Source organism: Octodon degus, unplaced genomic scaffold (genome assembly GCF_000260255.1).
Source record: "Octodon degus isolate 3935 unplaced genomic scaffold, OctDeg1.0 scaffold00065, whole genome shotgun sequence".
Classification (NCBI taxonomy): Eukaryota; Metazoa; Chordata; class Mammalia; order Rodentia; family Octodontidae; genus Octodon; species Octodon degus.
Genome location: NW_004524641.1, coordinates 5,575,389 through 5,598,901, shown reverse-complemented (window position 1 = coordinate 5,598,901; position 23,513 = coordinate 5,575,389). Strand labels below are relative to the sequence as shown.

At 46.8% G+C, this 23,513-nt stretch overlaps 1 protein-coding gene and 1 pseudogene across 1 annotated transcript; both read right to left on the bottom strand.

Annotated features, from left to right (window-relative positions):
• On the bottom strand, window positions 1–17,753 carry Chrna1 (cholinergic receptor nicotinic alpha 1 subunit). Its single transcript, XM_004634743.2, has 9 exons — window positions 17,235–17,753; window positions 11,277–11,422; window positions 11,130–11,174; window positions 9,529–9,638; window positions 7,042–7,237; window positions 6,326–6,563; window positions 2,771–2,994; window positions 1,538–1,777; window positions 1–1,256 (listed from the first exon to the last, which is right to left on the bottom strand). Exons 1-9 carry the CDS (start codon window positions 17,275–17,277, stop codon window positions 1,125–1,127), a joined length of 1,374 nt encoding a protein of 457 aa, XP_004634800.1. The 5' UTR covers window positions 17,278–17,753; the 3' UTR covers window positions 1–1,124.
• Window positions 17,754–21,473: 3,720 nt separating this feature from the next.
• Window positions 21,474–23,160, bottom strand: LOC101587444 (annotated as a pseudogene).
• Between the last annotated feature and the right edge of the window lie 353 nt (window positions 23,161–23,513).

The following is a 23,513-nucleotide window of genomic DNA, read 5'->3' as shown; positions in this document are numbered from 1 at the left end:
ATGATGGCATCAGCTGTGCTACAGGTGTGTTTGGAGAGTGCAAAACCCCACAGGTGCACTGACAGCACCTGCACCACTTACTGCTGTGCCCCGGAGCTGACCCAGGTCAGGTGTGTTCTGGCAATTTGGAGGCATTTCTGAGCCCCAACCCACACAGTCTCTCATTTTGGGGTTAAACTATGTTGCAGTTCAAGGTTTACAATGGATAAAATAAATAATTTCAACTCTTATTTCTTCAGAATTTTGGAAATGGTGATGACATGCATGTGTTTTCTGGTTTCGTTTATTGGACTCAAACCCCACACTGGTTGGTGGAAGGATGGAGAACAGAAGGCAGGAGGCTTAACTGGGAGGGAGAATGATGGCTGGCTCCAAGCCAGAGGCCCTCAGAAAGCAGGCCAGAGACCCGGAGCAACCTCCTCACGCTGGGGTGACCAGGAGCAAGTGAGAGGACTGGAGTCAGTTGGAGTCTTGAGGTCTGCTTCCAAGCCCAGCTCTGCTTCTAGCTTGACCCAAAGCACTTAACCTCTCTGGGATTCAGTTTCCTTGTTCTTAAAATAAGGACATTATGGGATGGGTGAAATAAAACCCTATGGGGGAGATGATTCCATAGTGCCTAATGCTCAAACTCAGTGTTACGCCCCCCAAGAATCCAATCAGGTGCCCTATTAAAGGTGCACAGCAGCAATATGGTACATCCTTATCCCTCTCCAGGACCTGGATTCAATCCTCAGCATCTCAAAAACAAACCAAAACAAACCAAAAAACAACAACAAAAAACACCTGAGTAAACTTTTCCTACTTCCTAGTTCTAGAGACTTCCTTTAAACATGGGCTTCTGGTGCTGTTTGTATGTTGGTGTCCTGTCTGAAGTTACTTCACTTCCTTCTGTTTCTTCTCTCCCCAGGACAAGTGCTTTACCTTTTGGGGCCTGGGAGGTGGGCTTCCCTAGCGAACCCTGACTCTCCAGGGAGACACAGCAGGGTGGAAGGAAAACGCGAAAGCACGGATCACCAGCATCCCTAAGCACAGGAAAACAAGTTTGCTAAGGGGGAGCGGATGAAGCAGGCCGATCCTCCCGCCTTCCTGCCTTGGTCTGCTCCGGTTGATCCCAGGCCTCCTGCTCATCCTTGCTGATTTAATTCAATGAGGCGGCCTGCGAACACAGCCAGGGTTCCGATGAGGCAGACCAGCATGAAGACCCCGAGGAGAATGTGATCCATCACCATGGCCACGTACTTCCACTCCTCGGCCGCCTGGTGGGGAGGAGAGCGTTAGACACAGTCCTCAGAGGTGGCCCTCAGACTGTGGTGTCGCTGTGCATCCTCTGGCCCTTCAGCTGTGGTCTTTCGTTTTCAGGCTAATTATTCACATCGCGATCAGTTGCTAGGGTGGCCCTGAGGTGGTCGCTCGGACCTATCTAAGGCCAGTAGCTGGTCCTGAACGCGAGGCTACCTGACAAGCCCGACCCTCCCATCTAGGGTCGTGTGTTTGATCACTGAAACCCAGCAGCGCGATTTGGAGCCACAGAGCTTACATTATTGGACTCCTGGTCTGACTTCATGGTCTCTGCGATGTATTTGACGCCTTCGATGGCACTTTTCACCTCCGGGTGTTTGATCAGGGGGGAGTAGAACCCCATGGGAGGGGGTCCTGGCTTCCCAGAAATGTCAGAAATATCAATGTCTTCCGTGAAAATCTTTTTTTCTTGTTTGTCTCTAGACGGTCTTTTCATGGTGGAGAAAAACATTATATTTGGGATCGTGTAGATAAAAACCTAACCAAAAAAAATAAAGCCATGAATGAAAATTATCATCACCACATATAAGTATCAAACTGTCTTTGATTATCAATGTGGTACAGAGCAAGTCACTCCACACCCCCAGGCCTCAGCCTCCTTGTCCTTAGAACAAAAGAACTGCCCTAAACGTCCCCTAAGATTCCTTCCACACACGCTGCGGCCCATCCAATTGCCGCGGGCAGGTGATGATCCTGTCATGCGAGCAGTTCGCCACCAGAGGGAGCCCGTGCACAGCCAGCGACCTCCCAGGAACAATGGCGCTTCCGCTTCTGGCAGCTAAAAGGACCTAGCAATGTTCTCAAGATTATGTGATTAAAGAAAGGGCCCCTCTGCCTCAAATGCAGTCACGAAACACTCACACTGTCCCCCTCTGTTTCTCGTGTCTGAAGAAAATGCAGCAAAGCTATTGCAAGGCGTCATCTAGCAGTTCTTAGAGAAACAGGGACTGTCGTTAATCAGGAGAAAGAGAACACTGGTGACAGGGGTTTAGCGTGGCCTAGCAAGTATGAGGCTCCAGCAAGTGCCACAGAAAGGAGAAAAGAAAGGCGGGAAAGGAGGCCACATTTGAAATGTTAACTCTTTTTAAAATTAAATGATATAAATATTTGAAACCGAATTCCTCTCTGAAATTCACTTTCAAACTTTCTCTATTCTTCTCCATCTCCAGTCCTTATTCTACTCTTAGCTGGTAGCAGGGAAAGTCAGCGTCTCTTCACAAATGGGAAGACACACGATGTTAACAGTGTCACAGCATACAGCAGGATTTATTCATCTCTAATTGAAGATATTCTTCAAGCGTGAATTTGGGCTGAGCTTTCTTTGTTGTTCCCTTCTCCCTTCCTGGGAAGGCTGGGTAAGGTAACCCTAGGAGCCAAGGGAGCTCCCTTCCCCAAGCCCTCAGCTGGAACTCCCCAGGCGGTGTGGGAGGGGACACCCTCCAGGTCGTCGCCTTGTGGAGTCGGCACTCACCTTCCGCACCCACTCGGGCATGATGTGGGTGCTGGGGGAGCGGTGGTGGGTGTTGATGACAACGACCGTGATGATGATGGACGCTATGACAAACACCATGGTGAACAGCATGTACTTCCCAATCAGGGGCACAGCACTGGAGGTGGAAGGGATCAACTCCACGATGACCAGAAGGAACACAGTTAAGGACAATAAGACAGAGATGCTCAGGGTCATCTTCTCCCCTGGAGAGATGGGAAGAAGAAACCCCAGGACCTCAGAATGTGACGGCAGTTGGAGATCAAGCCTTTAAAGACATAGTTAAGGTAAAATGAGGTCAGTTAGGGGTCCCTCATCCAATATGACAGGTGTCCTCATAAGAAGGAAGGGGGACACAGACCTGCACGAAAAGGCCATGTGAGGGCTCAGGGAGAACATGGTCTTCTGTGCGCCAAGGTCAGAAGAAACCAGCCCTGTCCTCACCTTGATCTCAGCTTCCTGCCTCCAGGAAGCGTGAGAAAATAAATTTCTTTGCTCAAGCCTCCCCATCTGTGGTCCTTTTTAGGGCAGCCTTTCAAAGCTACTTATCATTGAAACCCTGACTGGCATGTTTCGGGAGGTTACTCTGGAGACATTTTCTGCAGAGCTTGCTGTGTGACCTCAGCACCTTTGTGGCAACAAGCATCTGTACTAGACACACACGGCTACTTCCTTTCATGGCCTAGAATTCTGCTTCTTGCTGCAAAGTTGGGGAACCACATGGGATTCTGGGTTGGTGAGCTGGACTCTGCTGCCATGAAAACCTGCACTAAAGCTTATAAAGCTCAGCCCCAGCCGGGTCCACTTGTTCCCCAGCAGGAGGATGAGCAGGCTGGAAGCATCCATACATTTCTCTCAGAATGGAAGCAAACTGCAGGATCAAAGCCAAAAACAAAATCTGGGGACAAAGAGGTTGTCCTTGGCATCCTGAGTAATCTGATCTTTCTGCTCCTTTCTCACTTTTATCTAGGAGGAAGTTGGTCTTCTCACTTATTCCTTGCTTTGTTTTGTTTTCATGTTAAGGGACCAGGAATCCCTGCTGCCCCTGTTTCTTTAGACCCTCTCAGGAGTCCTGGCTGGGCACACATGGCCGACCCTGACTCTCAGGAGTCCTGGCTGGGCACATGTGACTGCAGGAAGGTAGGGGCTACAGGGTACTGAGGTGGCCTTCTCTCTCTCTCTCTCTCTCTCTCTCTCTCTCTCTCTCTCTCTCTTTTCCTTTTCTTTTTTTTTCTTGTGGCCCTCTCAAGCCCACCATGGGGGCAGGGCTAGCACGGCATGTGGTGCCGGGGATCAAACCGCGGGCCCTGTGCTTGCCTAAGCAGGCGATTCAGTCTGCTGAGCTATCTCAAAGGACTCTTGAAAGCCTTGGGCCCGTCCTGCTGCTACTGTTCCTGGGACGCCTTGTGGTGTCCCTCGCTCTGGAGTGGAGCTCCCCCTTCTGGGCGCTGCCAGCTGCTAGACTAGCACTGCGGTTGGCCCTCTGTATCTGCACATTCTGCATCCAACAATCCCACCCAACTTTGGGTGGAAAATATTTGGAAAAATAAAATTGTACCTGTATTGAACACAGACCTTTTTCACGGCATTGTGCCCTAAACCAGTGGTGATGAACCTTCAGAGCTTTCAGTGATAACGAACAGCCTGCTCTGCGCTCATGCCATAGGTTCTCCAGCACTGCCCTCAGCCATGCAGTACAATAATGATTTGCATAGCATTTACATTATGCTAAGTACTCTACCAGAAGAACTAGAGATGATTTAAAGCACACGGGAGGATGGGCGTGGGCTGTGTGCAAACACCACGCTTTTTGATATAAGGGGCTTGAGCACTTGTGGATTGAAGTATCTGGAGGTCTGGGGACCAGACCCATCGGATACTGAGAAGGGTGACTGTAAATGCCAGAGACACAATGGATAAAACAAGAAATTGCCGCTTCTCACCTGGAGGGTGGGAAGCCCTCAGGCACGTGCCTGCAGTAGACCCTGCTGTGCGCCTGCCACCTGACACTTGCTCAGCACACGTTTTTTGAATGATTGCGCAGTTTATTTTCCTTGTTGGAAAGTTGGATATAAACTCTAGCGGCTTTCTAACATCATTTTGATAAAATGGCTACCTGGCACGATTTTGCAGGCTGTTGGCAAGATCTTTTCCCCCTACTTGTCTGCCATAAACTATTCCTGAGTAGGGCCCTGCTGGTGGGCATATGGGTCCCCTTCCTCCTTGCCGCTAGGTTGCTGGTGTCTGGTGCAGTTATGCCACAGGTGTGATTCCCAGGAAGGGGTGAATAAGTTGTTCGGGCTGACGTGCGAGTAGGCACTGCCATCGGGAAGCACAATCTCAGGGGGACAGACACTGCCATCTGGAAAACAGCAGCAGCTCTTTTCAAGTAGCAGACAGTGAGTAAAGGAGCAAGAGCCAGATTGTCAGTGTACAGAGAGTGACATGGGGAAGGGACTCAGACAGCGTGGTCAGATAGCCCACGCAGCCCCTCGATGGGCACACAGTTGGTACTGAGCAAACAGGTGTTGGTGGTTCTTTCCTTTGAACTTGGCTAAGCTACGGCTGTGCATTTTAGGTCTACTCTGAATGGCTGGCTGGCTGTAAGCTCCACCTGTTGCAGGCAGCCGAGTTAGAAATACCATAGGCAGTCAGTCAGGGTCAGGCCCTCTAGGGAGATAACAAAGACCAGACACCTTACAACTGTGGGAGGGACAGATGCTCCTGCTGTGAGCCAGATCTAAAGACCAAACAAATGCTAACCTCCCTAAAGATTGGCATCCAGGATTGATTCATTACTCAGGAAGAATCATTGTCTGAAGGCCACAAGATAAGGTCCTGTTTTACATTCATGCCCGCTTGTTACATAACTCGCTACCCCATTTGGTCCTCCTAATCAATTTTACCTGAGCAATGGTGCTTTTAATCCCATTGGTTGACCATAGTTTTGTCCCACTTCTTGTCCCCTTAAGCGAGTTCCCATTCTCTCCACCTTAGCCCTGCATGGTTTTACACTATAAAAGTCCCTGGAAGAGACAGCTTCCCAGGGAACTACCCACTCGGGCCCCCCTCCTGTCCATCTCTTGGACAGGAGCTTTCTCTCCCTCAATAAATATGTTCTGCTCATAACCTCCATTTGTTCCTAAAATTCATTCTTCAGTTTTAGAAAACACAAACTCATCCAGGTCAGGTCCAGAGATCATTTTTCCCTATGTCATTGTTTTTGTTTTTGCGGAACCGGGGATTGAACTCAGGCCCTTGTGCTTGCCAGGGAAGCGCTTATTCCACTGAGCCATCTCATAGGCCCCCTCCCTATGTCATTTGGAGGTTCCCTATATCACTTGGAGGTCACCCACCTGAGATCAGTTTTTCTCCCTGTATCACGCCCACGTTCACCCCTACGCAGGGTCACCTCGTGAGCATGTCCTCTCCTGATGATGGTGGGGTCCATGTGCCTCTGGTTGTTAGCACATGATTATTTCTGGCTCACCCTAAAAGAGCAGCAGCAGCAGCAGCAGACACATTGACTGCACCCACCTGAGTCTGTGGGCAGGTAGAACACCAGGCTGGTTAAGAAGGAAAAGAGCAGGCAGGGGATGATGACGTTGACTATGAAGTAGAGGGGCAGGCGCTGCATGACAAAGTGGTAGGTGATGTCCAGGTAGGGGGTGGTGGGACAGCAGGTGTAGAACACCCAGTGCTTCCAGCCGCGGGCCTCCTTGATCACCCACTCCCCACTCTCCATGAAGTTGCTCAGGTCCGGCTGGTCACTTTCCTGAGAAAGAAGTAAGGCTGGGAAACCCTCAAGAGTCACCCCGAGGAGGGCAGGTTTGTAATCAGCAGCCACAAGACAACAGTTGCCACTCTAGTGGCTCACATTCCTGAAGGGACCCTGGGCCACTACTGATTCGGGGGCTTAGGTTCATTTTGTATAACACAAGGGGGTTTGGACTACTGGGAGTCTTTTTGGCTCCATATTTCAGTCGTGTAGGAGCATTAAAATATATGAGCGCCCGCCCCCAACCCAAATGGGTTAGATCAGAATTCTTGAGGCAATGCTGAGCACAGGAAATTCATTTGCATTCCCAGTGGTCATGTGCATCATATAAAGAACCCTTCCCACCCACTGAGAGCCATCAAGCTAGGTGATCCCCAACTTCTGACTGAGGATCTGAGGGTTATCCAGGAGCAGCAGTGGGTACCCAAAGCACATAGCCCCTGAAAGCAGCTCCTCGTGCCAAGTCACCACTCACCGGATAGATGGCCACCACAGAGCCGTCGTAGGTCCATGTGCCCAGCTTCATGCTGCAGTTCTGCTCATCAAAAGGGAAGTGGGTCACGATGATCTCACAGTAGCTTTTAAAGATGGCTGGAGGTGTCCACGTGATGTGGCCCGTGTAATCCAGGAGAACCTTGGTGAACTTGACGATGGCAAAGTCACCATCTGCGCTGCATACAAGATAACAGAGTGGCTCCCAGGACCTGAGGACCCTTCCCTTTACTTGGAGACACTAATGAGACAGTTGTTCATTATTCCAGGTATTACTTATAAAAGCTTTCTTTTGGATAGTGTCTTTGAATCTCTGGCAGTGTTTCCCAAATTTGCCTGGTACTAAGAATCGCTGGGGGTCTGGTTGAAAATAGACTCCTGAGAGCTGTCTAAGCCCCGAGTCAGAGCATCTGGGGGACAGTGGAGTCCACTGCCTCTTAGCTTTTCTTCTCAGTCTTGGTGGTACTTGTAATGTAATCTTTTCCCAACATGCCTTGAGAGTGAGCTGGGGAAATCTGGGATTCTGAAAATAAAAATATCGGCGGTGGTTCATTACAGTGGCAAGCAGACTACGGAAGGGGTCTTAAAGAACAATTTTGAGCTGGGGGGGGGGTCTTATGCTCAGCTGTGTCCAGAGCCAGGCAGGTGAGAAATGCATGCACGTGGTGGAGACTGGGGGCAGACAGGTGTCACCATGCCAGCTGCCCATGCCGCCCGTGCAGGAGCGGGGCCTGCTGCTCCAGATATTTGGATTCTTGCTCAAGGCTAGAAATCAAGATTTCTTTACCTGGGGGCCAGGGATATAGCTCGGTGGCACAGCGCCTGCCTGGCAAGCACAAGGTCTCGAGTTGTATACTAGGCACCTCCTGCCCCAAACAAAGATTACTTTACTTAAATATTTCCTGGGGTGGGTAAGTGCTGGAGATCAAATCCAGGGCCTCAAACATTCAAGGCAAGTGTTCTGCCACTGAGCCATGTCCCCAGCCTGAAAATTTCCAAATTTCTGAGTGTGGGATATTTTCCAGAGAGACTAAAAGTTTAGATTTTTAATGTGCTATTTCCTGATTTTCTAATGCTGGCAATAATATCTCAATTTTTAAAAAACATTACTAATGAGTTGCTTCAGCAGGCCTTATTCAGTGGGCAGTTTACTGTCCCACCAACAACCTGGGTTCCAGGGACTTTGCAAAGGGCAGTGTAATAAAGGGGCAGCTATCGGGGCTGAGGCTGAGCTTGGGGGGGGGTTGCTCGCCTGGCACACACTGGGCCCCGGGTTCTGTCCCTGCATCACAAAAGAAAAAATCAGAGCATGTGTCACATCTGTAGGTGGGACTTTTCTCCGTGGGAGTTCAGGGACAGGATGGCATGCAATGGTCCCTTCTGTCATAAATCAACGGATTTTCTTCCCCTTGATTTTTTTCTTGGGGCTGAAGTGAGACTGTCTGGAATACTATAGGCATTGGACACGCCCCAATACTCCAAAGAACAGAAGGCCATAGATGGCCCAGGTCTCTCCCTATGAGCAGGGAAGATGGGGCTCCTTCCCCACTGAGGTGTTCCTGAGTGAGGAGTCCAAGGACTTCAACTGCTTGTCCCGTTTCTTCCTAAAAAGACAGCAACCTAGACACTTTGCTCTATCAGCATCTTTGCCCGTAAAGGACCCACCTCTGATTGGGTAACTTAACTCAGGCTTGTATGCTGAGCGTAACTGGGTAGTGTATGGTAGAAAATCAAAGCTGGGGCTGGGGTCGTGGCTTAATGGTAGAGCTTTTGCCTTCCACGCACAAGGCCCTGATGCCCAGCACCCGCCCCCCACACAATCAGAGCTGGGGAGCAGGCCAGGGTTTTGTTTCCAGCCTCTGCCCCACCCCCAGCTGCTGGGAGGCACAGCGCCATCCTGCACATGTTGTGTAATGTCAGACCATAAATCCTCTGGGTGGCGATAAGCGCCCCTGCCTGGGAAGGATGCTCTCTGAGATGAACATTCCCTGACAAATGAAGGGCATATGATAATGAGCGTGTCATTAAGCCAGAGGGTCTGGAATCACATTATAATTTCACAACATGCAGTCTGTCATGGGGCCCAGAGCTGGGCAGCGGAGGTATCCAGGGCCAGCCATGTCGGGGTGGCATACGGGAGGTGACTAGTAGCACCCTCCTCCCAAGGACAGACCTGGGTGGTAGCAAGGGCATTTGATTCCAAGGACTCGGGGACAGGCTGTTTGGGTACCTGGGGCAGTTCCACATGTCCCTCAGTACTCCTGGATCAAATGCCCCATCCCCATCCCGCCATAGCCCAGATTCCATTTGGCTCAATAATTGCTTCTATTCCTAACAGGAGGCACCATCTCCCTCCACCCCCGTCTCCCTGCCCATCAGGTTCTGGGTTTTAGGGCTTATTTAATGTTGACAGCACCACCCCGCCCTGAGTGCCCCGGCAGGTCACTCCCTGCCTGTGCCCTTTGCTTACTTGTTGTACAGAACAAAGTCTGGCCGCCAGACCTTTTCTGAGGGAACGTGGATTTTTTTCACACCACCATAGTCATCTGGATTCCATTTTAGGTTGCAATCCACCCATTGCTAGAAATGAAGACAGCTCATTAATTAAAAAGCCAAAAGCATTAAAAAAAAAAAATCTAGGGCTATCACAAGCCTCATGGGCTTGGTTAAGTCAGAGTCAGGAATGGTGCTTTGGTAAGACAAGTTTGGTTCAGAATTCAGCCTTCACTTTAGAAAGCAGTAACAGCAAACTTAGTGGTCTTCATGCAGGTACTATTCAAAGCTCTTTTTTTTTTTGCATCAGGAATTGAACTCAGAAGTTTGTGCTTCCCAGGCAGGTGCTGTGCCGCTGAGCTATATCCCTGACCCCTGTTCTAAGCTCTTAACTCCCTCAGTCTTCACAACAATCCCATATGATGAGGGATTAGTGACCCAATTTTACAGATAAAGGGACTGCTGAGTCACACACGTGGAAGGTGGCAGATCCACAAGGCCACACTGCCACCTTCAAGGAAGGAGAATGACAACCCTGTGTGAACATTTTTCTCAAACAACCATATCATTTAAAAAATTATGTATTTTCCTTTATTACAAAATACTATATACCTATTGTAGTAAATTTGAAAAAAAAATATTATGGGTTGAGTTGTCGTCCCTTAAAATTTGTACGTTGAAGTGCTGACCCCAGGACTTCAGAGTATGACCTTACTTGGAGAAAGAGTCTTTCCAGAGGAATCAAGTTAAAATGGAGTCAGTGAGGTAGGCCCTCATCCATACCACTGGAGTCCTTGAAAAGGAGAGTGTTGGCAGATACATGTATGCTTCTCACACAAGGAGGACGCCGTGTGAACGTGAGGACGGCCATGCACAGGCCAAGGGGAAGGTTCTGGAACAGCCCTCACAGCCCTCAGAAGGAACCGACACTGCTGACCTTTGGCTTTGGACCGCCAGCCTCCAGAACCATGAGACAATAACTTCCTGCTGTTTAAGGCACCTGCTTTGTGGGACTTGGTTACGGCAGCCCTAGCAAAGTACACGTACAGGAAAAGCCCAAAGTGAAAGTAGACACAAGCAGGAGCTACACCCCTAGGCACAGAATCTGCTATCGGTGTTTTGGTATGTATCCTTCTTACCCACATGACTTCCTCTGCGTACAGGTTTAATTTCAGGGCAAACATAAACAGTGTCATGTGTGACTATGACCGCACACACTTATAATCCCAGTGCTCTGGGAGGATGAGGCAGGGTGATTACAAGTTTGAACACATCCTGGGTGACTTAGAACTTGTCTCAGTATATGTTTTGGTTTTTTTTTTTTTTTTTTTTAGGACTGTGGAGATGTTGCGGCGTGACTGGAGTTCAGACGTGTGCTTTTCAGGACTGTGAATCAAACTCAGGGCCTTGTGCTTGACAGGCAGGCACTTTGCCACTGAGCTATATCCCCGGCCTAAAATAAATAGTTTTTAAAAAGGGTGCGGATGTAGCTCAGTGCAAGGATCCTGTGTTCTGGGTTCAATCACTAGTATGTTAAAAAAAAAAAAAAAAAGCAATTATAGTATCTAGTTGAATTACCTGTTTCAGACGAACGTTGGTTGTGACAATTTGATTTACTTCATCCTGAAAAAGAGAAGACTCCGTCATCAGCAAGTGGAAAGGAGAGCCTGAGGGATGCACGCTGGGGTGGGGGGTGCGGGTGTGGGGGTCCCCAGTGCTGCTCACCACATTGATGAGCTGGATGAGCTGCAGGCCCACAGTGACCTCCACCACGTGACGATAGTCCTCCACTGGCCGCACCACGCTGCTGTAGTTGTGAAACAGCTTTGCCACCAGGCGGGTCTCGTGTTCGGATCCCAGGACAAGGCCAGCTGGACATCAAGTGGCACACCCCCAGTCAGATTCTGGGTCCCACTATGCACCCCCCACAGGAGGAGCTGAGATGGAACTAGCTTGGGGGAGGCACACAAGGCCTCTGCCCTGGGGGGATGTGGGAGGGAGAGGCACACAAGGCCTCTGCCCCAGGGCTGGGGATGGAAGGCACAAGGGCCTCTGCCCCGGGGCTCAGGAGCACAGCCTTCCTGTTTCAAGTTCCTTTCCCAGCATAGTCACTTGTTCCTTCCCAGCCACCTTGGGGATTTAGCTTTTGGATAGGTGGGTTCCTTTCAACAGGCCCTGGCTGAATCAAATTTGCCAGGAACACACACACACACACACACACACACACACACACACACACACACACGTGCGCATGCACGCACGCACACATGCACAAAGTCAGCGTCCATATTACAGAGTGTGGTTGTGAGACCATGAAATCTTAGATGGACTGGCCTCAGAGCCCATGATGCCTTGGAGAGTCCATACTGGGTGCTGGTCTGCATGCTCTGGGTTGGGCCACAGATAACAAAATGGAAAGTAGCAAGTGCTGGTGAAGCTCTGGAGAGACTGACACCTCGGGTCTGTTACTGAAGGAAATGTAAGAAGGCTGCTTCTCTGCAAGCTAAAGTTACCATGCAACCCAGCAATCCCCCTCCCAGGTGCATACCCAAAAGAATAACAACATATATATGCAACACCCAAAGGGAGGAAACAACTCGTATCCATTGATAGATTAGGGCACGAACAAATTGTGGTATATCCAGACAATGGAATATTATTTGGCCACAAAAAGGAATGAAATACTGACATGCTACAACATGGATAAGCCTTAAAAACATTATGCTCATGGAAAAACTTATACAAAAGGGGGCATCTATTGTATGATTCTACGTATGAAATTTCCAGAATAAGTATCTACAGTGGCCCTCCCATCTCAGGGAGGTGGGCCTCTTGTGAAAGGTGCTGTGGCTGGGATTAGTGGCGGCAAGGGGGAGCAACTGCTTGACATGTTCAGAGTTGCCTTTCAGGACATGAAAAAATGAAAAACTTCTGGAACTCAATAGTGGTGCTAGCCATTTAACATGGCAAGTGCACTTATTATAATGAACTGTGTGCCTCAGAATGGTAATTTTTATGTCATTTTAATACAGCTAGAAAAAAAATCACTTCTGGTGGATCAGTGTCCCAGTTAAATAAAATGTTTAAATGAAATGAAAAATCCTATATTTTATCAACCTGGGTTCAGGGCTCCTACTGGAAATATGAGTGATTCCGGGGAAATCTTCTGAACCTCTCCCTTTAGGACACACTGTCCAGCCTTTCCTGTCCAGACGCTGTGTGGCCCTCCCATCCCAGGGAGGTGGGCCACCTCTGCTAGATGCTATGGCTGGAAGGCGAGCCTCACCTACCCTGTTGCCCTGAGCTGTGCCCGTGTTCCGGCTCTTAATGGAACAAGTGTGGCACTGGGTCTCTCGGAGGCCACAACTGTGTGCATCTTTATTCCTGGAGAAAATGTATCGCAAATTCTAACAAGTGCCTTCTAAGGATCTGTGTAACTCAAGCTGTCACACATACACCATCAGAGGAGGCAGACAGGCAGCCCATCCGCCCTGATTCATGTAACTCCATCTCCCCTTCACACAGGCTGCAGAGGAGGCGGCTGGGACTTCTCCAGGGCCAAGGAGACTTTTAGTGTCCAATGAATGGGGTTCTTTCACTCTTTGCCTGGTAGTGCAAACTAATTTTTCTCTAAGACAGGTTATCATTTTCTCAATAATTTTTCTCCTATAGTCCTAAGTTTGGAAGTTTATAAACAATATGCTGTATAAAAAGTAATAATTTTTCTATTTTATTAATTAGTTAAAATAATTGTCAACAGAACACAACTTATGTGCCAAATACCTATTTCTTTTTTTCTTGGATGAGTGTGGATGTGTGTGTGCGTGTATGTGTGTACATTTGACAGGAAGAGAGACAGAGAGAGAGAGAGACAGAGACAGAGACAGAGACAGAGAGAAATAGGCTGGGGACTGAACTCAGGGCCTTTGTGTTATGTTTTATTTTGAGTGAGAGTTTTGCTAAGTCATCATGCTGGGCTGGAACTCATGATGTTCCGTCCTCAGCCTCCAGAGCGCTAGAATTGTACATAGTCTCATAGGTGTTTTTGTATACCTTTACTCAGTTTTTACAACTGAGGAAGATCAATACTAATCTTGCCTCCCCCAAGGAGAAAACTGAGATTTGGAGAGTTGTGCACTACGTTCATGGCTCTGTTATGGTTTGGATCTGAAATGCCCCACTAACGGTTCTTGTGTTCCGAAATGGGGCTTTGGAAGCGTTGGACCATGAGGGCACTAACTTCATTAGCCCACTGCTGAGGTCAGAGCTGAGTGTGCTCTGAACAGGAGGCTCAGATGGAGGCCATGGCCATGGGCTGCCCTGGGAGGCTGTGTGGTCCTGTGGTCCCTTGCCTTCCTTTGGCTTCTTCCTATCTCTCTTCTCTCTGGCCACCAGAAGATGATCTGCTTTGCTCAACCCATGTTCTCTGCCTTGATGCTTGGCCCCACCATGGGCCACAGGAGCCACACAACCACGGACTCATCTCCAAAGCTGTGAGCCAAAATAAGCTTTCCCTCCTTTAAGTTGCTTTTCCCAGGAATTTAGACACAGTAATGAAAAGCTGATGAACACAGACTCTACGCAGGAAACCCCTGACCTCTCCCAACTTTTCATTTGTGGTTTCCCAAGTTTTCTGAACTCCAGAGTTTCCAAGGATACCAAAGGTGCCCATCCATGCTTTCACAGGACACCTCCCCGAGCCACCTGCACTCAGTGACCCTTCAAGGGAGTGTGTTCTTTTTTATATTTTTGTATTTTGGGGAAGGGTCTACAGGGTGTTCAGGATCTCACTACTAGATCGGACTCATAGTGATCCACCTGTTTACAAGAACTGGGATTATAGGTACGCAGCACCACACTCAGTCTCAATCGCATTCTCAGTGTGCCCCAGGGGCAGGGCGGGCATGGCAGTTTCGGGGATCAACCCCTTGGCCCCTGTGCTGCTTGCAGATGCTTTAATCCACTGGTCTATTTGGCTAGCCCTAAGGGAGTGTGTTCTTAAAGACCCCGTGTTGACAGTGCCCCGCTGAACCCCTGGGCTAGGGTTGTCCTGTTCTCCCCTCCTTGCCCATCTCTGGCTGCACCTGCGCCACATGCACACTGGGACCTGGTGACGACCAGTGAGTGCCATGATGCTTCTGCCATTGGTCTGGGTTGTGGATTTCGAAGACTGTTTATTCCAGTTTGGTAGGGAGGACATACTAGAAAGCAACGGATAGAGTAGGTGGCCAGAAGTGCATCACAGGAAAACTGTCAGAAAGCCCTCTGGCCAAGTGATGGCCCTCTAAGGAAAAGAGGGGAACTTGGGGAACAGCATTGTCAGTATTGTAATGACATTTACCTCTTTCTGTCCCACTTAGCCAATGGCAAGAGGCCTTGTTCCTCTCACAAGAAATTTCCAAATAGGTCTCTTTTTCTTTCCTTTCTTCTTTTTCTTTTTTCTTTCAGTACTGGGGGACTGAACCCAGGAACACTCTATGCTGAGCCAACTCTCTCACCTTTTTCTTTTAAAGACAGGGTCTTGCTAGATAGGTCAGGTAGGATTTGAATTTTTGAATTTGCAACCCTCCTGCCTCAGCCTACCTGAGTGCTTGCTGAAAGTACAGATGTGTACTACCACACCTAAGCATGGGTCTCCATTTCTTAGATTGGCTTTTTTGGTATAGGCTAAGGGGACAGAATAATTTATAAGACTGGAAGGCAGATTCTATGATTTCCTGTCCAATTCCAGTATGGTTTGAGAGTTGGCACAGTAAACAGTGTTCATAAAAGGGCCAGGGAAACATAAGCAGACAAATAAATCATATCAAATCTTCTTCCTTTTGCAAAATGATATTAGTAATCTTTATTCAGATGGTAACATTGTTCATTCATCAAATACTTATTGAGTGTTTGCCCAGGCTAATATCATTTTAGGAGCGCTGAGGTATTGGAAGGTGCATCTGGCACGAATCCTGTCTCTGTCTATCCTCATGGAGATTAGCACTTGTCATTTACATAAGTAACCGTGAAGAAGTTGGAAAGTGATATGCAATGAAGTACTTAGGACTCCGGAGGCGGAAGAGAAGAAAATGTTGAAATGAAAGGTGCTATATAAATAGAACAGGGAAGGTTATGTGTTAAGCTAACACAGGAAAAACTGTACCTGAAATGAATGAGAATTTTGCCCATGAAGAATTCATTCTAAGCAGAGAATTTCAACCACAGTTTCAAACTGTGCTTTCTGTAACCTACTGGCTCAGTCTATATTATATTTTTATGTAGGAAAGAGCCACTTGGGTTGGGAAAAGGGAAATTTAAAATGTTAATAACCACCTTAGGTAATTCTTACCTCAACCTGATGTGGGTTCTCTTGCTTCTTTGGCAATTTCAGGTTTTCTGACAATGCATGCAGCAAACCAATTCTCCAGTTGATCACAATCCGAAATTATAAATGAAGTGATTTGCCAAGTCATTTCATATTTTAATCAAGTTCCTTACAATCAAACGCTGAGCACATTGGGCTGCCTGTTCTTGTCTAAACTCCTATGAGCACCCATGGAAATCCATACCAGTGAACTCAAGGTTTGATCAAAGTATGTATCACCTACTTCTTTTAATAGCTCAATGTAAGACCATTTTTAGTGGGCTTTGGTATCCTAAAAGACCTCTTAAGTATTTTTATAGAAGCATATAGCTAAAGAATTTTCATTGAGCATGGTGTTCATAAACACATACACACAGACACATGCATGTGCACACACAAGTACATACCAGACTAGCTTTGGTTGGATTGAGCCCAAATCACAAGACAGAACTTATCTGAATTTAGACTATTTCCTTCAACATTTATTACAGAAAAAAATTAATAATGCAACTCCTTCATTCTTGTGCAGAAGGCCTGTGTTTGCCAGAGCAATATTAGAGAAGAGAAATCACAGGATGTCAGACAGCTTGTTTCTCAACTGGGGTGATATCACCAGTAAACTTTTACTTGAGATAACAGCAAACATCTCCTGTTTCCCTCTCCCACAAGTTGGGGATTCAGGGTAGTGTTTCACTTGTTGGGTTGCGTCCCATTCCAGGGTAGGATGCGGGACAAAGGCTGTACAAGTTTTTATAGTTTCAATTCATACCCCTTTCTACATATAGCAACATCCTTTTAAAAGGAAGTAGGCAGAGAGACATTCAGATGGGCTTTATTTATTTTTTTACTTCAGAAGTTTAAAAAAAATGTACAGACTATTTCATCTCCATGGAATTTAGTTACAGTTATTAACAGGTTTCTGTTCCAACACTTGTAACTGTCAATCAATGCTCTTCATTATCTGAACTGGCCTAGAGCAGACAAAGGCCTTGTTAACTCAGCTATTTGTATTGTGTGAGTTCCTGCGCCATGTCTCTCTGGTTGTTCAGTTTTAAGAGCAGCCCAGGCTATCATGGTCCAGCTGTGGGCCAGATTCTACCAGTGGCCTGAGAGTGTTCATGTGGCAGAGTCGGACACCAGGCACAGATAGACCTGAATGTCTGTCTTGTGGCCTTAATCGGGCAGCTCCTGTGGTAAGTGGGTAACACAATCTAGAAATCTTCACTCAAAAACCCAGTCAAGCCAACCTCAGGAAGAAAGTGGCAGAGTAGCCTCTAGCAAGAGCCTGCCCTTCCGTGTTCAAAGACGCAAGACTGCGGTCTGGGAGCCGCACTTACCGGAGCAGAGGCCCAAGAGCAGGAGGAAAGGCTGGGGCTCCATGGGTTGTGGGTGCTGGTGGGGATCCGGAGCAGCGTGGCAGCCTGTGTGACTCCCTGGCGCTGTCTGGCTGGACACTTGGCGGCTGGAGGGTGTGGGACGCAAGTGGAGTCCGGAGCTATTGTCTTACACCACCTGTTAGTGGCTGTGACAGCTGAGCTGTCCTCATTCTGAGCCCAGGAAGCTGCTCAGGCCTGCGCTGCTTCAGGTATGCCTTACTCGGCAGTCCTCTCACGGCAAGTGTGAGAGCTGGCTTTTAGTTAGACTTTGCCACAAGCTAAGTTTTTGTTTTTGTGACCAAAACAAACTCAGAGGCCTTGCACCCTAAATATGTCTTCTGTCACTGAAGTGTAACCCTTGTTCCACGAGCAGTTCTTAAGGAAAAGACCTGCGCTAAAGAACCCCTTTGAAGCCAGCCATGGTGGTACAGTCCTGTAACCTGAGCACACGGGGAGGCCGAGGCAGGAGGATTCCAAATTTGAGCCCAGCCTGGACAACTCAATGAGATTCTGTCTCAAAGGAACAGGAAAAATAGGTAGAGGCTGGGGATGTGGCTCAGGGCAAAGGCTCAAAGTTCAATTTCCAGTAGAACCACAAAGAAAACATCATTTTCAGTAGTGAGCAGCTTCACTCTTCTGTGTACCCAGAGCCACACGGATGCCGGTTGTTTCAGTGCTTTTGACCTGAGGAGGCATCAGCTGTTTGTTTAATCCCCCAGGTCACCCAAGTCCACAGTCTCCGGACAGGCAGATGCTCTGCCACTGGCTCCGGATGAGCCGAGTGCCTGGAGTTCCGCGGCTGCGTGAGCTGGAGAAGACGTGGTTGGTGTTGAATCTGCTGCCGGAGGCTCCTCCACACTTGATTGCACTGGGCTTTTAACCCAGAAAGCTTCTTCCGTAAAACCAGTTTCAGTGGCCCGGAGTAGCTGCTCCAAGGCCTGGCGCTGTAGCAGCCAGTGCCCAGCCCACAGGAGCCATTAGCCAGGGCAAACTGCCATCTCCCGTGTGTCGTTATTCAGCAGAGAGTAATTGTGGGGAAAGTGGCCCGCTGCGGCTGCACTTGTTCTCAGTTCCTGCTTCCTTCCGCCCATTCTCTGCCTACTCTCACTTGGGGGAGGCCAGGAGCAGAATGGTTCAGCTTTTTAAATCCTTTGTTTAAAAAATTCCTGAAAACCAGCACTTCATAATTGCTCAGTCTGAGAAGTACTTTGACCAAATTGAGATGCTTGGCAAGGCTGTGGTGGGTTCGTAGAAAGAAGTAGTTATGTGAAAGTCCCCTGCAGCCCAAGGACAGGGACCCAGCAGATAGCCCTGTGCCTTGGGTCCAACCCATAATTATAGGAGGCCCTTGCAGAGCTGCAGAGAAAGCTGCAGGCTCACGTTTATACCTTGCCTTTTACTGCCCACTAAAAACATTGTGTTCTGCCTTCCAGAGCATAGCAGTGCGACACCTAGCCAGGAAACATATGTTCCTGCCCACCCCCGCCAGCCTCTTTCCTCTGTATGGGGCTGTGTGACTGAGCTCTGGTCCATGAGACATGAGGAGAAAGTCTCTTGAACCCACCCCCCTCAGACCAGGGCTCATCTACTCCCCACTCGCCCTTGGGCTGGCTGGAGTGGGAGGGTCCTCAGGGCCACTGTGGAAACTGTGTATGTTAGATAGCTCTATGCGAGACATCCTGAGTTCTTGAGTGACAGCATGGAGGAGGCACCCCACTAACCCAGCTCTGCTTCAGTAGTGAGAATAAAACTTGTTGGGTGAAGCCATGGACCTTCTGGGCTTCTTTGTACAGCAGCTATTGTTATGCTTAATATAAAAGTGAGTTTCTTGTACACTGAGGTACTGTGATGTAAAATAAACCCTGGAATATATAGCACTGGGAGGGGAAAGAAAAAGAAAACAATGAGAAAAGAAGGAAAAACTGAAAACAAAACTTTTATAAATAAGGAGGATAAGAAGGGCTGAAGGGGCTTTTCAAGTCAAAAGTTCAGTTCTTTTGCACTGACAGGGCACTATATGTGAGTGAGACCACCTGGGGCCTGTTGGATCCTCATTCCACCCAGCCCAGGCCCACATGTGAGAAGAACTTCCTACCTCAGACAGGCTAAGAGGCTAGAGGCAAGACCCACCCAGCTGATCCAGGAGCAGAACATCTTGCAAGAGTGGCACAGAGGGTTCACCTCCAAGGGCTGCAGCAGGAAGAAGTGGAGCACAGCAGCCAGACCCAAGCCACACCCACCTGGGCGAGTTTGAACCTGGTAGATGCGGACCTGGTGCTAAGCTAATAATTCTATCTAAGCTCTACACCAAAGGTAAGAAGACATTGTTATACAAAATGACAAAGAGAAGGAGCAAAATGCATTGTCAGGCCCCAAACCCACCCAGAACAAATGCAGGAGACACTAGCATAGAAGAAATTGGAAATCACATACCTGAAATCACTGAAATAATAGCGTTGGAAGTAAAGAAAGGTATAGAGGAAATCAGATCAGAAATAATTTCTTTTTTTTTAAATTTTATTTTACAGAAATAATTTCTGAAGTAAAAAAAGAAATGATAACTATAATGAAAGTAACATGAGGTGTTTCTAAATGAAGACACTGATAAAAAAAATAGAGAATAGAAAAATGATGGAATCCTTGAATGAGCAATATAGAAAAGAAACAGAATGCATGAAGTAGATTCAAAGTGCTATACAGGAAATTAAAATCTCAACCACAAGCTGGCAAAACCATTTGAATGAAAGTGAAAATAGACTTTCAGACCCTAAAAACAACATTGCAGCTAATGAAATGGTAAGAAAAGATCTCTTAAAAACAACTAGGATGCAGGAAAAAGTAATTCAACATCTGCAAGACAATGCAAAGATGAACAACAGAGGATTAATAGGCATTAATGAGAAAGGAGTCAATACAAATGATATAAAAAGAATATGGACAGAAGTAATAGAAAACTTCCCAAATATGAGGAAACAATCAGACATTCAGGTAGTTGAAGCATATAGAACTCCAAATAACATCAGCCCAATTAAAAACACATCCAGACATATAATAATCAAGATCCCAAAAATTCAGCATAGGAACAGTACACTAAACACTGCTAAGAAAAGAAACAGATCACATTTAAAGGAAAACCCATCAAAATAATGGCAGATTTCTCTTCATAAACCATTAAGTCAAGAAGAGCATGGAGTAAAGTACTACAAGTCTTGCAAAACAACAAATTCCAACCCAGATTAATATACCCTGCAAAACTCTCTTTCAAGTTTGGTGGAGAAGTGAAATACTTCCATGACAAAGAACAACTAAAGAATTTCATGATGACAAAGTCAATCTTACACAGACTACTAAAAGATATTCTAGAGAGGGATCAAAATGACCATTACTCCATGAATGAGAATGGAAAGAACCCACCAAATAGGGCAAACAATTAAACACAGGACAATAAGAGATATAAAAAAGCAAACTTTCCATTATTCTTTTGTATACAGCACAAAATATTTCCATCAGCATACTCTACAAATGGACTTCTCCTGCACCCTATGGGTCATGATTCTGTCTTGGTCTGCAGGGTGGATATCAAGGAAATAGCAGTAGCTCAGTCCCACAAGTGACATCTGGCCGCCAACAAGCATCATGGACACTGTCCATGTCCATGACATACTAGAACTCTGAACAATATCCTATCCCCCGACTGTTAGAAGGGCTGGTCATATATTTGCCATTCCAGCATTTATCTTATGTTTTATTCTTAGTAATTCTTTACTATCATGAAAATTTTTCTTAGTTCAATTGTTTTGAAATATTTAATGTTGAATTAATTAATATTTAATTTTCTGAATATTGTTTAATCTTAATTTTTTTCTTCAGATTCATACTGTATATTTGACTTACAATCTACTTTTTTTTTTTTTTTTACAGAAAAAAGCAGACTTTATTGTAGTATTACAAAACACTTTCCATTCTGGTAATATTTTACAATGCACTTTGCTTCAAGGGTTGAGAAGGAGGTGGGAAACTAAAAAGGGAAATTTCAATGACATTTCTAAAAGAAAAACTGTCCCAGCCCTCTCACCCAAATAAAAATCCAAATGTCATTTAATTTCCCTACCCGAGAAGAGACCACGAGGAAAGCAGCAGGCAAAACTGGCAATTTCACTGTGGATTGTGTCAGAGACAAAGGAACATTCAAAACAGCCATCAGTATGGTCAGTTGTGTTGATCATTTCTGAAGTCATTTCTTCCTCCCATTTTGCCTCCATAACCACCCTGGTCTCCACAGCCACCACCATTCTGGTCTCTTCCATAGCCTCCACTTCGGTCTCCACCATAGCCTCTGCTGCCACCACAACCACAGTGTCCTCCATAGCCCCCTTGACTTCAGTCTCCTCCATAACCCCCTTGATCTCCTCAGTAACCCCCTTGATCTTCTCTGTAGCCTCCTCGGTCTCCACCATACCCCCTTCGGTCTCCACCATACCCCCTTTTCGGTCTCCACCATAGCCACTTTGGTCTCCTCCATAGCCACCTCCTCTGTCCCCACCATAGCCACCACTTCTGTCTCCACCATAGCCTCCCCCTTCACTTTTGACTCCACCATAACCACCTCGGTCTCTACCTCTGCCCCCACAACCTCTGTAGCCCCTCTTTCCACCATAGCCTCTCCCCCAGAAATCTCCTCCTGAGGGACGAGAGTCCTCTGGTCTAGGCTCATTGCACTGATTACAGGAATTTCTTTGAGCAAAATTCATATTTCCACATGATGGATTAGGACAAATCCCAGTCCCCATTTTTGAGGTCTCCACCTCTCCCCTGAAAGCCTCCACAGTCTCTATATCCTCCACGGCCTCACCACCCACCTCCACTTCCATCTCCTCTCATGAATTCAGGTCTTCAAGTGGCAAAAGACACTTTAATGATGTTGCCATGGAATTCTTTTCCATGAAACCAGTCAATGGCTGCCTTAGCTGAAGGAAGATCATCAAATAGCACTGTTGCCTCTCCTTTTAGCTTCCCTGTGTCTTTGTCTATCTAAAGATTTATCATTGGTTTTCCAGTCTTCTTGTTTGTCTTAATAATTCCCATTTGTTTGAAGAAGTCTCCCACTTGATCTGTAGACACACCCTCCCCAAGTCCTTGTACAAAGATTGTGTTGTTATCTGAATTATCAGATTCTGAATCAGCATCTGGTCTGGGTCCATAATCCCTGTGACCACAAAAATTTTTGAAGTCACTGCAGTCACCACCACTTGATCCTGTCATAGGATCTCTTCCATCCTTATCATATCCCCTATGTACTCCACCTCCTCCCTGTGACCCACCATATCCTCTATTATCTTCTCCATATCTACTCACATCACAATGGTCATCTTGTGTATGGTGACTGTAGTTTTCCCTTTGTGAATGATAGGACTGTTGGTTTTTATTATAGGAATCATGCTTCTAATTATAATTTGACTGCTCATCATATAAGCTTTGATTTTTTGTTTTTTGTTTTTGTCTTTTTTTACAAGCCTTGATGTTGATCACAGTCTGACTGCTGGTCATAGGAATCTTGCTGACTATAGTTTGATTGGTCATATGGAGGTGCTCTTCCACCTTGGCCTGCTGATGACTCCATGTGTTGTCCCTGGTTATTATATGATTGCTGGCCATAGGAGCTCTGCTTTTGATTCTCATAACCACCGTAGGACTGTGAATTACCTGAATGGCTTTGTCCATAACTGGAGTAACTGCCATAGTTCTGTCCATATGAAGAATCACTTGTTTGTCCATAGCCAGAATAGCTCTGTGGTGCTTATCCATAGCGTTGGTTGCCTTGATTTCCATAGGAAAAATAACTTTGCTGCTCATCCTCAGACTGACTGTAACTTCCGGAATCCGACATGAATAAGGGCCACGGTGCCGAGGCTCCAGAGCCTGCCAAGAACAAGTAATATGAGAATGGCTTACAATCTACTTTAAAGACATGGTATGCTATTTTCTTCTAGTATTAGAAACTTTAAAAAGTATATTTCCATTTTCCATTGATTTTATATTACTTCTTCCTTATCTTTCATACATACACACATATATGAAAAACTATGTATATAACCCGACATAAGATTGATATTGTTGGGGCCATGGCAATGGCTCAGTAGAATAAGCACTTCCCTGGCAAGTGCAAGGGCCTGAGTTCAATCCCCGGTTCTGCCAAAAAAAAAAAAAAGAAGATTGATACTGTTTTGTAGAAATCTTCAA

Excerpts from the sequence above, each read along its gene's own strand:
- Chrna1 (XM_004634743.2), bottom strand. The coding sequence starts at position 17,277 with ATGGAGCCCCAGCCTTTCCTCCTGCTCTTGGGCCTCTGCTCCG. Across the intron at positions 6,564-7,041 it reads CTGTGGTGGCCATCTATCCG|GAAAGTGACCAGCCGGACCT; the intron begins GTGAGTGGTGAC and ends CTTCTTTCTCAG. Across the intron at positions 1,778-2,770 it reads TGCCCGAGTGGGTGCGGAAG|GTTTTTATCTACACGATCCC; the intron begins GTGAGTGCCGAC and ends TTTTTTGGTTAG.